Below are 13,970 nucleotides of genomic sequence, written 5' to 3' on the forward strand. Positions count from 1 at the left end.
GCAATCCCTATATGGAATTTTGATTGTATACAGTAGGGAGGAAAGTTTGTGTTGCGTCTAAAACATGGTGTAGTGACAGATAATTATTAACCATGTGACCATGGGCAAAGCTGCTGATGTGTCTAAGACTGCAAAATGAGTGTGACAGTACCTAGTTTGGATCCCTGTGACCTCCAACGTGATGAGTATAAAGTGTGGCTCTCACCCTGTGCCTCTCTCCTTGGCAAGCTTTCGTTGGCTCACTACCAACGAGAGGATGTGATCCAGACTTCTTCACAAGCGTGAGAGGTCCTTTTAAACCTGGCCTGTGTGCTTTTTCAGCACTGTATCTCACCTGTCTTTACCTTGCCTTTTGTGTATTATTCAACAGTGTTGTCCTGTGTGCACTGCCCTGCACACAGTTACACTGTTTCTCACCTGCCGGGTCCCTATGCTCATGTTCTGCCCCTTTGTAGGAAGCTCCTATGATTTTCTGGTTTCATAGGGTAACGGAACCCCACAGGCAAGCTTTTATTGTACAGTTTGTTACCAGCACATGGCTGTCATCAGTTTCTTTATCAGTGGGTGGAGAATCATTTGCTTGCTCTCAAAGAAATGGGCACGTAACAAGTCCTTTGTCATTTAGTTTTTATTTATTTGGCAAACATTTATTGAGTACCTGCTGTTTGTTAGTACTGGTATTGGAAGATAAGTAGCACCCCAGCTATGGCCCCAGGGAATTCCATTCTGGTAGGGGACAGACTCAAGGGACAGGGGAGGTACAGAGGCCTGTGGGAACATAGTGAAGATGCACTGACTTTAGCACCAGAGAATACTTCAGAAGAGACCGCTGTCGGCAGGTCTTTTGGGAGGAGTTGGCACTGACTAGGCAGAAAAGAGAAGAAAAGTGGGTATTTGAGATAAAGTACTGTTGGTGACTCGAGGAAAGGGGTAAGGGACTGATTTAATTCAGTCTCATTTAATTCTCACTGGAAAGTAAAATAAGCAGTTTAAAATTTTTTCTGTTCTTCTAGAAGCTGCATGTATTTTTTAAAGTGTTGTCAACATTGCAGCAAGGTGTTACCCAGCAGAAATAGCCCGTATCTGTTTACGTTGTTTCAGTGATGGTGAGGTGACTTGATCTTAAGAAACTTAAGATCATTCATAAACATAAATTCTAATTACTGGAAAGATTAAGATGATCATAGTGAGTTAGATCATTGTGGTGGTTGCCTATTTAAACCTTAATGTTGATCTTTTTCTCTGTGTTTATTCACAAAGAAAGAGCAAAACCAGAAAAGCATTAAATGTGTATGCTTAAAATTTCAGAATGTATTGTCATTACCTCTGTCTTGTTAGTCTTATCTAAAAGTGTAAACCATTTTACAATTTTGTGTTACTTTTGGACATATCTTTGTGTAATGAAAGGAAATAAGTTGAACATTTCTGGGGAAAAGATGGGTACAAATTAAAAATTGATGTTACTCTTTTTGAAATGGGTCAGCTTTCACATGACTGTTAAGTGCTGCCTTTCAAATTTAGTAGAAACGTTAAATGTGGGGATTTTTCCTTTTATTAGAATAGAAGCAACACCAGTAACAGGGAAGTAGATAGCTTTTAACGGATTTTAGGCTCTAGGATAGTTATGAAATGTGTTTTTGGTCTGGATAATAAAATGAAACATTTCTTATCAAATAAGACTCTCTCTCTTTAAGGTTATGAGAAGACTGATGATGTTTCGGAGAAGACTTCACTGGCTGACCAGGAGGAAGTAAGGACTATATTCATCAACCAGCCCCAGCTGACAAAATTCTGCAATAACCATGTCAGGTAAGAAACCAAAGAATGCTTGGGACTAGCTATTACAGCAGAACTTGGGAGGACATCTCCCCTGCCGGACCAAAATGAAAATGCTTGCAAGGAGTTTTCAGTGAAATCAGTTTAATATTTAAGAGCTTACTGGAGGCAGTGTGTATCAGCCGTTTCTCCATCTTCTAGCCAAGAAGGAGATGTTAATAAGAATCTAGAGGGCTTCCCTGGTGGCGCACTGGTTGAGGGACTGCCTGCCGATGCAGGGGACATGGGTTTGTGCCCCGGTCCGGGAAGATCCCACATACCACGGAGCGGCTGGGCCCGTGAGCCATGGCCGCTGAGCCTGCGCGTCCAGAGCCTGTGCTCCGCAACGGGAGAGGCCACAACAGTGAGAGGCCCGCGAACCCAAAAAAACAAACAAAAGAATCTAGAAGCAGGAAGGAGAAGGGCTAAGCAGCCATATGTATGCTACCAGTTCTAGTTTCAGTATCTGAATAATGAAAACTGTTCATGGGTATGTGCCTTTGTCTTAAACCTGTTAATAGATGCATGAACCGTTGTTTTTGATTAACAAGTTTTCACCTTTTAAAAGAAGTCTTTGCAGTTCTTCACTTAGAACTCCTTTTTGTTAAATAGTCTTTAAATATTGGCTTTCGATACTTGCAAAATTTCATATGGTGTCGAGGAATGGAAGGTGTGAGAATTACTTCACTGTTCTATTTTCATTCCAACAATAATGTAAAACTATTGCTGTTATAAGCACTATTCACTAAGTGGCCTCCGGAACCAAGTGAACACCAGCCCCCTTCCCGCCACACGTCAGCCCAGTAGTTTTCTGGTGACAAAACTCCTAGATTTGTGAAATGACCGTTTAAAATTAATATTTACACCTTCAAATTATACAGTAACTTTTCTGAGCTTAAGGAGTGTGGCATGTGTCCCTTTAATCTCCTTTCTATTTAATTAACAAGAGGAAGGTTGGATATTTCTGAGACCTAAATGGTGATATCTTCCTGATTGTGGACATATCTGATGTTTGGTGTGGAGTCCTAGCCAAGTTTCTAGAGGAGCCATGAAGAAAATTCAGACAGAACCCCCCAAAACTCCCCATTTCTCTGACGTTATCCAGGGAAGTCCCTCTATTTGATGTTTCTGGTCTTGCTCAAATTGCTGATTTTTCTTTTTGCAAGATTTTATTTTCTATTAACATATTATACACTATCTTAACTAAAGGTGCTCTTCTTTGTAAGCCGTTGCTAGTAATGATAACAGGATGATCGGCCAAAGATAACAAAAGATATTGTGCAGAAAATTAAACTCTTACTATTTAGACAGTTCCTTTCACTCCTTTTCTTTGAGGTTAATGACCATTTGCAGTATTCACCCAATTTAAAACAGAGGACATTTGTTCATTTAATTTTTTATATGGTGATAATAGAATTTTGTAAACATGGGTGCTAATTGTGGAGTAATTGACTTTTATGCTGCTTTTCATTTTTGTTTTCTAGCACTGCAAAATATAACGTAATCACATTCCTTCCAAGATTTCTCTACTCTCAGTTCAGAAGAGCCGCTAATTCATTTTTTCTCTTTATTGCACTGCTTCAGGTAAAGTCATGTTGTAAAACCTTAACTCAAAATCATGTGTTCAGATATTAATAAATGTTTTTCTTAAGCCCATGACCAATCTTCTGAAGCTTATCTAAGCACAGAGATAAGCTGGTTTGGTGGGCATTTCCAGCTCCTGCTGCAAGCCGAGTTAGAATACTGCTGCTACCTTATCAAGCCTTTTGATTCATTTTTTTTGATTCATTTTTATCAACTTCTTTTAAACATTCTGTAAATTTAATGTGGCGGGGACTATTCATTTTGGGTGGTAAAGGGGGATGGGACTTTTTCTTAAACTAGTAAGTGATTTTAGTAACAGTAACCTTGTCAATTCTGAACCTTAGAATGTAAGTTACCATTTAAAAATTCTTTCATTTTGTATTTGGGTTATATGTAATTAGGAAAAAAGTTTCATTTTATTAAAAAGTAGTCTATGTTCATGCAAAAAGAATAAGAAAACACAACAAAGAAAAAATTTTATAACTCTTACTATTCTACCACCACCAAGAGGAAATTACTGTCTTAAAATTTGGGTGTTTATCCTTCTGGTCTTTTTTTTTTTTTTTTTCATCCCAAGCATTGTTAATTGACTTACTTTACAAAAAGGGGATCTTAGAGTATATATGTCTTATCATCTGCTTTATCCATATAATAATGTGTGGATATTTTCCCGTGTGATTCATTGTGTTTCTAAAATAACGTCCTTAATGGTTGGGTGAAATTTTAGTGTATGGACATGCTGTCATTTAGTTAACCAATCCCCCTTTGTAGGTGTTAGTCCTACACACAACTGCTTACTGTGAAGCTAATTAACCCTCTCTCCCAGCTACATACTAGGTACAAGCAAATTACCTCATGTAGTGTTTAGTCTATCAAGATGGTAAAATCAATGAAGCATATTTTAAGAAGCTCCAAGCCTTTGTTGTTTTTAAATCTATTATAAACCTTCTAGTTCTTACTGAATTTCTCATCCTTTTTTTCTCTTCCGATAGCAAATACCTGATGTATCACCAACAGGTCGCTACACAACACTGGTTCCTCTCTTATTTATTTTAGCTGTGGCAGCTGTCAAAGAGATAATAGAAGATATTGTAAGTATTTGTTTTTTCATAAATAAATGTAACTCTGTTATTTTTATATACATATTTTAAAAAATTAGTTTCTTCCTAAGTTGTTTAATTCTGGACACAGACTGTTTAAAATCCCCATTCAACTTAAAAGTATTTAAAATATGCTCCCAATGGCGTGTTAGTTTCTGCTTTATAACAAAGTGAATCAGTTATACATATACATATGTTCGCATATCTCTTCCCTCCCACCCTCCCTATCCCACCCCTCTAGGTGGTCACAAACCACCTAGCTGATTTCCCTGTGCTATGTGGCTGCTTCCCACTAGCTATCTATTCTACGTTTGGTAGTGTATATATGTCCATGCCACTCTCTCACTTTGTCACAGCTTACCCTTCCCCCCCCCGTATCCTCAAGTCCCTTCTCTAGTAGGTCTGTGTCTTTATTCCCGTCTTACCCCTAGGTTCTTCATGACCTTTTTTTTTTCCTTAGATTCCATATATATGTATTAGAACACGCCACTGTAAAGCAATTATACTCCAATAAAGATGTTAAATAAAAAAAAAATAGATATATATGTATAACTGAATCACTTTGCTGTACACTTGAGACTAACACATTGTAAACTAACTATACTTCAATAAAAATTTAAACATAAAATATGCTCCCGGGCTTCCCTGGTGGCGCAGTGGTTGAGAAACCACAACTTTAGTTGAGGAAGCTAATATTTTTTTTTCTGTGCCCTTTAAATACATTGCCTGTCTGAAATGATCATCTGTCAAGCCTTAGGCAAGTCAGATGGTAAGACAAGGAAAGGCTGAGACATTCTTTAGAAAGCTCCAATTAAAATTGTACAAACATTGATATTATTTTTGTAAAGAATCAAATTGGGATCTCATGAAGAACACATGAGCTGTAACATCACTAGGCATATTAGAAATGGGTCAACTGACCATTTAGATCATCAGCCTCAAAAACATCCAGGTGTCTAGGGGTACAAACAGAGGGTGTGTGTGTGTGTGTGTGTGTGCGCCTCTAGCTGGAAATGGCATACTTGCCGGGGACCGCTAGCTGAAAATTTAAGGGACTCTCTTCTCACCTGTATCACTCCACACAGAGTTACCATCCTTTAAATTGTACTTGCACTTGGCAGTCCTTAAGGACTGGTCTTTACTACAGTTTTGTCTCTTTCTTTGCCTTATGTATATTCCCCTTTCTTTCTTTGTTTAACCTAATTTTCATTGAACATCTCTTATTTGCTAGACATTGTGCTGTCATTTTTGCAAATTTTTAAAAATTTAATTCATTCAGTGACTTTGCAAGTTAGATTTTTAGCCTCATTTTAAAGGTAAGAAAGCTGAGGCTTAGAGAGATTGTGTAACTTGTGCAAGAAATCAGTGGAATCAGAATTCCATCCCATCCAGTGTTCTTCCTCTGTATTATTGTAGCGAGTCACCAATGATAATATTAATAACATTTATAGAGCTTCTGGGTTCCATGTACTTGCTCTATGTCCTTTTAATTTATTAAATCTTATAACAACTTTAAAGATTATTGATATTATCCCCATTTTAAAGATGAGGGAGAGGAGGCATAGAGGGGTAAGTTAACTTGCCCAAGGTCACAGAGCTAATAACTGGGACTGTCAGAATTCAAATAAGGCTGTTTGGTTCCAGAGCCCCTGCCTTATAATCACTGCTCTAAACTGCCTTTCTTTTTTTTTCCCTTTTCCCTAGCAAAACTATAAACTCTCTAGCTATGGTTTCTAGTATCTCTCTCTATGAAAATACATGGTAAATAAAATAGTATCCAAGAAGTTTGCTTGTTTTTAACAGAACTCTTATTGGCATATGTAATAACTGGATACTATTGGAAAGCAGCTAATCAGGCAGTTCCTGAAGGATGTAATAATAGTATTGTGGGTAATAAGATATCATGTGAAGTAGTTTTCCAATAAAGAAAAACACTGTTAAGAAGTTGACTAAAAATGTTCTGTAAGAATGGTTTAATAAGAAGTTTATGTCAATGTGTAAGGTGATAGAAAGTTTGAAATGTTACTCCCTAGAAAAGGAAAAACAATCAGATAATCGTTTAGATAGTTGGACAGAGAGTATCTTTATCAGTAATTATAATTAGTACATATAACTTTTCATTCATTCAACAAAGATATGTGAAGCAGTACTTAGGTACCCAGCATTCATTAGGGTATGTTTTAGGATGTGTTAAACTTTTGCTGCAGTAATCAAGTCCCAAATGTCAGGGGCTTAAACATAAGTTGATTTTTCACGTACTCAGAGACACTGCAGGTTTTTGTCCAGGAGGAAGGGAGGGCAGGAGGCACCATTGTTCATGTAGTCATTCAGGGATACAGCTGAATCAGGGCTCTGCTGTGTGGGATGTCAGTGGTCACCAGAACAGAGGAAGGGAGAGAATGGAGGTACATAGAAATGGTGCATATCACATCTGCTTACAGCACAATATTAGAACTAGTGACATGACAACAGGGAGCTATAATCTCAGTGTCCATAGCAGTAGAGGAGAATTAGATATTGGTGAATCTACCACTCTTACATCAGTGAATGAAACAAAGCTTACATTCTAGTAAGCTTTCCTTTATGTTCTGTTAAACAACCTTTTTAAAAAAATTTTTACAATAAACAGTAAGAATTACCTAAGACTCAACTACCGAGTTTACATTTTAACTCTCAATGCTTTGGACACCTTAACATAATATGATTTCCTATTTTTGTGTGTAAGTAACAAATTACATATACACTTACTTGAAAATATAGAATCATTGGAGAACTCTTAGTTTTAAAAAAAGCTGCATAATGTCAAATGTTAATTCTTATGGTAAGAGTCAAGGTTGTTTGTTAAATTGATAATATTCATCTTTAAAAACATGCCTTCTTTGCTATACACTTGTTCAGTTAAACACTGATAAACTTTATTCATTATAAAACAAATACTTATTTAAAGTCTACAGTGTTCAGAGACCAAATCCTGGGAATACGCCAGTGAGTGAAAGTAGTTATGATCTAGCTTGCAGTCTAGTACAGGGGACAGACGTTACTCGGGTAACCACACCAGCTATTATGAGAATTAAATGATGCACTAAAGTCCTTAGAGTGGTGCTTAGTATATAATTAGTGCTGAATAAATGTTAACTGTGTGGTCATCATTCAAAGATCTTTTTTGACTAAAATATAGAAAATGGATTGCAAGGAAAGAAGAGAGGATTTTGGTAATAGTTGGTATGAAAACATAAAGATGTCTTAAACTAAGTGGTATTGTAAAGATAAAGAAATATGGAAAAATGAATTCGATATATATTTAGGAGTAAAATTGACAAGACTTATCACCATCTGAAATGCTGTATATCCTACTCATTTTATTAATGTTTTATCTCTAACAACTAGAATGTAAGTTCCATGAGAGGAAGAGTTTTTGTCTCTTGTTCATTGCTGTATCAGCAGTAGTAACAGGGCCTGACACAGTATTTTGTTAACATTTATTGAATGAAGAAATACACTGGGTGGGAGTGAAAGGGAAAGAAGGTACTTACGACTCTCAAGTTGCTGGTTTGTGCAAGTGGATGGTATATGGTTCCATTCTGAGACAAGTACTTAGTCTTGGGGGTTAAAGTCAGAGATTGCCTTTTGGACATAGTGTAAGATGCCTTTGAGACTGCCAGAGGGAGCTGTCAGGGAGGCAACTGGATATAATAGTCTGGAGCTCAGATGAGAGTCTTGGCTGGTATATATTAAGATAATAGTTATCATTGAAATTACAGTTATGAATGAACTAAGAGAGTGGAGAGTAAGAAGTGGAGAGGGCAGGGAGTAAGCCTTGAGGAAATCCATCTCAGAGAGCTAAAGAAGGGGCCATGGTGCAGGTAGAACACCTGGGTAATGAAGTCTTAAGATATGTCTAGGGAGGGAAGGGTTTCCAGAAGGAAGGGGTGGTCAGTACCACATGCTTAAGAACCATAAAGTTCATGGCACTATTTATACAGTAGAGCTTATTGGACCACTGTCAATCAACTATTGATAATATTAAATAATTCACTAGCTCTCAGTGATATTAAGTGAACTCTGATTACAGGACAGTAGAAGTGTTTGAACTCAGAGAATAGCTATATTAATTTCTTCTGAACTATTAGTTTTAGAAGAAATAGGATCTCTTTCAGATACAATGTAATGATAAGATTAGAATGTACCTATCTGGGTTGGATCCTCATGTATATTCAGAAAATTGTTTCTTGACAAGTAACCTAATTTATTCTGTGGTGGGAAGGTTGAGGAAGGAGAGACTCCTATATAAGAATTTTCTGCAGATGGAAAGAAATGTTCAGGATCTCCTTAAGTTTCACTAAGATTAAATTTCCAGTTTAAGTGGAGGGTTTCATTAATTAGCTTTTATTTGTCTCCTTCAGTTGGAAGTCCAACCATTGTCTGTCATAGATGTGCGTTGTTTTGGAAATATTTGCACTGCCTTCAGATATCTAAATTTGCCTTGGACCAAGTTTATTTTGGACCAAAATTTATTTTGGGTTACTTCCTAATTTTCTTAAGATCTTTATTCACAACAAAGAAAGAGTAAGTATTTTAGAGTTTTATCCATCATAAAATATTCTCCACTGATGCTACAAATTTAACAGAACTTTAAAAATTTATTTAAGAACATTTGCTGGCAAATCGTGTGCTTACTTTTGGAAGCAATAATTTGACTATTAAAAGTCTGCATTGTTACATTTTTATTAGTGAGTGTTTTATTGAGAAAGAATTGTGGTGTGTTCCTGCCTATGGGCGTGGCAGGAATCATTTTCAACAAGCCTTCCACAGAGGCTTTCTGAATGCCTTATTTGCATTTTGTGCAGTTCAGTGACTGATTGTTTGGATGAACTGAGCTCCCAGTGCCAGCTATTATGCCACTGCTCGTCAGTGCTGCTGTGTCTTGGAGTGCTCATCTACAAGCCCAGGCTTTTCTCTGGAAAAGTGTTTTCATTTGTGCCTGTGATTCTAAAAACCATGTTTCTTCTCAAACGGGGAACTTAGGAACTCATTTTACTACACTCATGCCAACCCACCTTGTGGTCAGGTATGCGCAGCTAAACCTGACCCTGGGCTTTATATGATAGAATCTTTGAGCTCAGAGTCAGTTGCACTCAACACGTTTCTTCAGCGTCAGCAGAGGCTGATGTGTTATGCTCGATGCTGTAAGATTAGACAGAAGACGTGGAAAACCTCTAGTTGAACCGTAGAGAAGATAGCCTCCCCTGGCCACTCAAATTCTCACCTTTCCTCTGACGTTCCCTTTCTCTTTCTTACTGCTATAAAATCTTGGCTTCTGTAGCTTTTCAAACTCACCCACCTAGACTTAGACTAACTCATTTGTTTACCGTTTAATTTTGCTTTGGGAGGAGGGAAAATGAGACTCAGTGACTTGTGGTAGTGGGAGAGGGGGCTGTAGGGGAACAGTGGGGAGAAGCAGCTTTGTGCAAACGGTAGACATATTTGGTTCCCGTCATTGACAGACATCGGCGCGTCATTAAATTATAGAGGATGTACTCAGCTAATTAGATAATGAATTTCATAAGAAACTGAAAATATTTCAGTACCATTATTTAAATGGTAGTTATTATAGGTAATTCTCATGGGCGATCTTCTTTTTTAAGTAAGTTATTTAAACAAAAGTCTAAATCAGCCTTTCAGCTCCATCTTTTCTAGTACATTAAAATTTTAATCGTACCTGTATAATAATGTAAGATCCCTCTGAGGACCACGCCCCTGTACTCCCAGAACAGGAGTAGCATATAAAGATGCTATGGATTGCACTTTCAATTTTAAAATTCCTGCATACCCTGATTATTCCCATTACCACACCCTGGGCGTACTTATAAAATTGATATGGGTAGGGGCTTCCCTGGTGGCACAGTGGTTGAGGGTCCGCCTGCCGATGCAGGGGACGCGGGTTCATGCCCTGGTCCAGGAGGGTCCCACATGCCGCAGAGCGGCCCGTCTGGAGCCTGTGCTCTGCGACGGGAGAGGCCACAGTGGTGAGAGGCCCGCATGCCACACACACAAAAATAATTGATATGGGTGTGAAAGGACAGAAGCTTTGAGAAACATAAGTTTTAAAAATCTCTCTTTTGTAATAGGTGCTATCTTGTTTTGTTAATCTCATCCACTTTTTCACAGTTTTTGTTTTTGCTTTTAAATTTTAGAAACGACATAAAGCTGATAATGCAGTGAACAAGAAACAGACCCAAGGTAAGAATTATACATTTTGTTTCTCGTATCTGTCAAATACACTCATAGTAATATATACAAATCACTTCAATTAAATATAATTCAACTGAGAACACTGTGTATCTCTTAAGATTTTGTTCCAGGATAGATTCTTCCTTTGTAGCATTTATTAACATGACACTTAAATTCACGTTAGAGTGATTTACAGGGGTAATATTGATAGTTTTGAAAAGTAACATTTTTAATACATTTTAAGTGCCTCATAGCAATGTACTCACAAGTACTGTCCATAAAATCTGCAGTTGTTTTGACAGTGTTAAGTGCTACAAAATGTCTTTGGGTGTGTGTGTATATGATCTATAGATGTACTCTAGGTATGATTTATAGAAAATAATCAGATGTGATGTTACTTGAGTAAAAGGCATATTGGAAGCACTTTGAATTATCCTGTACTTGCAGAAGCTATATACTCCATAAGTAAATAAAACAGTTAAAACCAGGCCAGCTTCTGGAAAGCACATGGCATGTTGATGTGGCTCTTTTGTTGTGGGTCTCATTTTGATGGAGTTGAAACCCAAATGACCTTCAACACAAGCAATTAGACTGTTGTGCTCTCAATTTAAAAAAAAAGTACCCAGGAACACGTGAAACAGACATCTTACCCCATCCGTGAGCTTTCCCACTCTGAGAATCTCATCTCTCTGAAGTTCCCTGATGTGACGAGGCTCAGCCATGTCTGCCAAAATTAGCTGGTAATTAAAAACAGTATTTTTTAATTAAAGGCTCTGACTTTTATGGGACTCTGTCAGAATGCCCTAGGGCTTCTCTTCTTACCACCTTCTACCAAAGGGATTATCTGCTGATCTTTGATGCATTTGAAAAAGTTACATTTATTAAAGTATCACCTAATAAATTAAATATTTACTGAGATTATACTTATTACGGGACATATGAAAAAGTATAAGATGGGAACTCTCTAAAGGTGAAAAATGATCTTGTGTGGAAAATGAAGGATTTGGATTACGTGATCTCAGTGTCTCTAGATTTTTGTGGCAAATGCTGGTTCCTGTGTCAAATGCTTTACGGATTCAAAAGCAGGAGAGAGAATTGTGGCGTAACTTGAGCTAGATCTTGAATTTCGGGAAAAGTTCGGATGAGCAGAGGCACCTGGGCAAGACATTGCCTGTGTGCCAAGTGAGGAAGGGTGAAGAGAGCTTTTCCTGAGCAGAGATGAAGACGGCTGTTGGATTGCTTTGTGGAACCACTAGAGTGCCAGATGGGGAAAGGAGATTCCTGGCAAAGGGAAGCAAAGACATGATCAGAACGGTAGGCCGGGGTCAAATTTTACAGGGCCTTGAATGCCAAGCCAGGAGATTCCAACTTTTCTTACGTATGCTGAGTAGCTGTTGAAGGTTTACAAGCCAAAAAGAGATAAGGTAAATATGCAGATTAAAGTCGGAGAGCAGAGTGACACGGAATAGGGGGCTCATAGAAGCTTGAGGACTAAGCTACTCTAGGGGTTTAGGTAGGAAGGGACAGCCATAGGTATTGAAAGGGGGGGAAAAAAAAAGCAAAAATGTTTCAGGTACTGGCATTTTTGGCAAGTGGTGCAGTTTTTGCATTTGTTGCCATGTTGCTCAGAATGTTCAGTAAGAGCTTTTGAACCAAAAATATGTAACTGTTTTTTCCAGTACATAATGTGTCTTCTGGCAGAGGGCTCCTATCCTCAGGGACTAGCAGTTACTTATTTTCAAGCCTTGGCACAAGAAGTCAACATTGTACAGTTGAAGAGTAGCCGTCATAGCCATGTTGATTTAAGCTACCACACCCTGTATGGGTGGGTTCTCTGATTTTCCAGGTACTTGCCTACTTCCAAAAATACTCCCTTTTTGCCCACTATTCAGAGAAAAGGTTCTTTCTTGGTTATCATTCTTGGTTCACCAATTCATTCTGGATTAACAGGATTAGCTCTGTGGTTAAAAAGTGAGAGGAAAGTCTTCTATAGTATAGAAAACTCATGTCAAAAATAAAATATTAAGGCTTACATATAAAAATCATTTTAAGTCAGAATAGTTGGAAAGCCCATGTTCAAGAAATTATGGTCTTTAGTTTGCTACTTGATTGTTTTCTAAGAGAATCGAATCGTTCTTTTTTTCTTCTTTGCCTAGTTTGAGTATCTGGTCATCTTTTTGATTTTCCAGTTGATAGGTGATAACAAATGTTTGAGTAGGATACTATTTGCTGTCAGATAACTCAAATTACTGATACTTTAAATGAAAGCCATCTGTCCGTAGGCCAGACTGAAATTGAATTTGCTTTCCTGAGTTGAGGGAGGAAGTGGTGTAGGAGTGGGAAGGGGGTTGTTATTTTTGACAGGCAATTAATCATGACAGATATTTTTAGTATTTTACTTAAATTTCATTTTCTAAATGTTTATCAAGACCATGTAATATATGAGGATGTCTTTCCCTCAGATTCAAATATTAATCCTTCTATATTCTTAGAAAAATGAATATTTTCTCTCCTTATTTTGCATTGAGGCACTAAAGAGTGACTTTCTTCTCTGTCATTCCCTAGTGACTTCAGAAATACAAATTCATGATTTCACTTACAACATTTTCAGTGGACTGGTACCTGTCTGATGCCTCATTTTCACCAATTAATGAACTTGATCAGGGGTTAAATTCTGCATTCTGCAGAGGGCAAGTCTTCCTCATCTTTGTGTCCTCACAGCTCTAGCCCAGGGGACCGTCCTCAGCAGGTGCTCTATGTGAGTGAAGGAACCACTCTCTGTATAGATACTTCAGTACAGATAGGAAGCAGGAAGAGACTAGAAATGAAAGGAGCCTCCTTGAAAATTCATTATCTAGGGTGTGAGCAAGATGAAAAGCAGTATTTCCAAAACACTGTGTCCCAGACTGTTTCACAGGCGCTGATAAGATAAAAAAAAAAAAAAAAAAAAAAACTAACATGGTAGAAGTTCTTGCCTCCTCTTTACTGTCTCTGTTGAAGTCATCATATCATTTTACTCTGCTCTGCATCCTGTGAACACAGCACTGTGTCCACTTATCACTTCCACTGCCCAAAAGCCCAGAGCACTGCCGTATTCAGGACCCCCAGGTTTTCCTGGCATCGAAATTTACCTTATTTTCTCTGATTTCTTCCTCAATATTTGAGCTCACAATATCTGACATACCCTCCCTCCACGTGTCTACATACACACAGGAGGCAGTCTCTCACTCTGTGTCCTAA

The 13,970-nt window shown here is 37.9% G+C and overlaps 1 protein-coding gene across 2 annotated transcripts in view; it reads left to right on the forward strand.

Annotated features, from left to right (window-relative positions):
- The window catches only part of ATP8A1 (ATPase phospholipid transporting 8A1), a 237,897-nt gene that overhangs the window by 34,868 nt on the left and 189,059 nt on the right, over positions 1-13,970 (forward strand). For both annotated transcript variants that reach the window (XM_082653094.1, XM_082653095.1), the window contains exons 2-5: positions 1,695-1,809; positions 3,300-3,399; positions 4,392-4,490; positions 10,694-10,739. In XM_082653094.1, the coding sequence (XP_082509220.1) occupies positions 1,695-1,809; positions 3,300-3,399; positions 4,392-4,490; positions 10,694-10,739 (360 nt within the window). The remainder of the gene's footprint in view (positions 1-1,694; positions 1,810-3,299; positions 3,400-4,391; positions 4,491-10,693; positions 10,740-13,970) is intronic.

Source organism: Grampus griseus, assembly GCF_964374135.1.
Source record: "Grampus griseus genome assembly, chromosome: 4".
NCBI classification, from domain to species: Eukaryota; Metazoa; Chordata; class Mammalia; order Artiodactyla; family Delphinidae; genus Grampus; species Grampus griseus.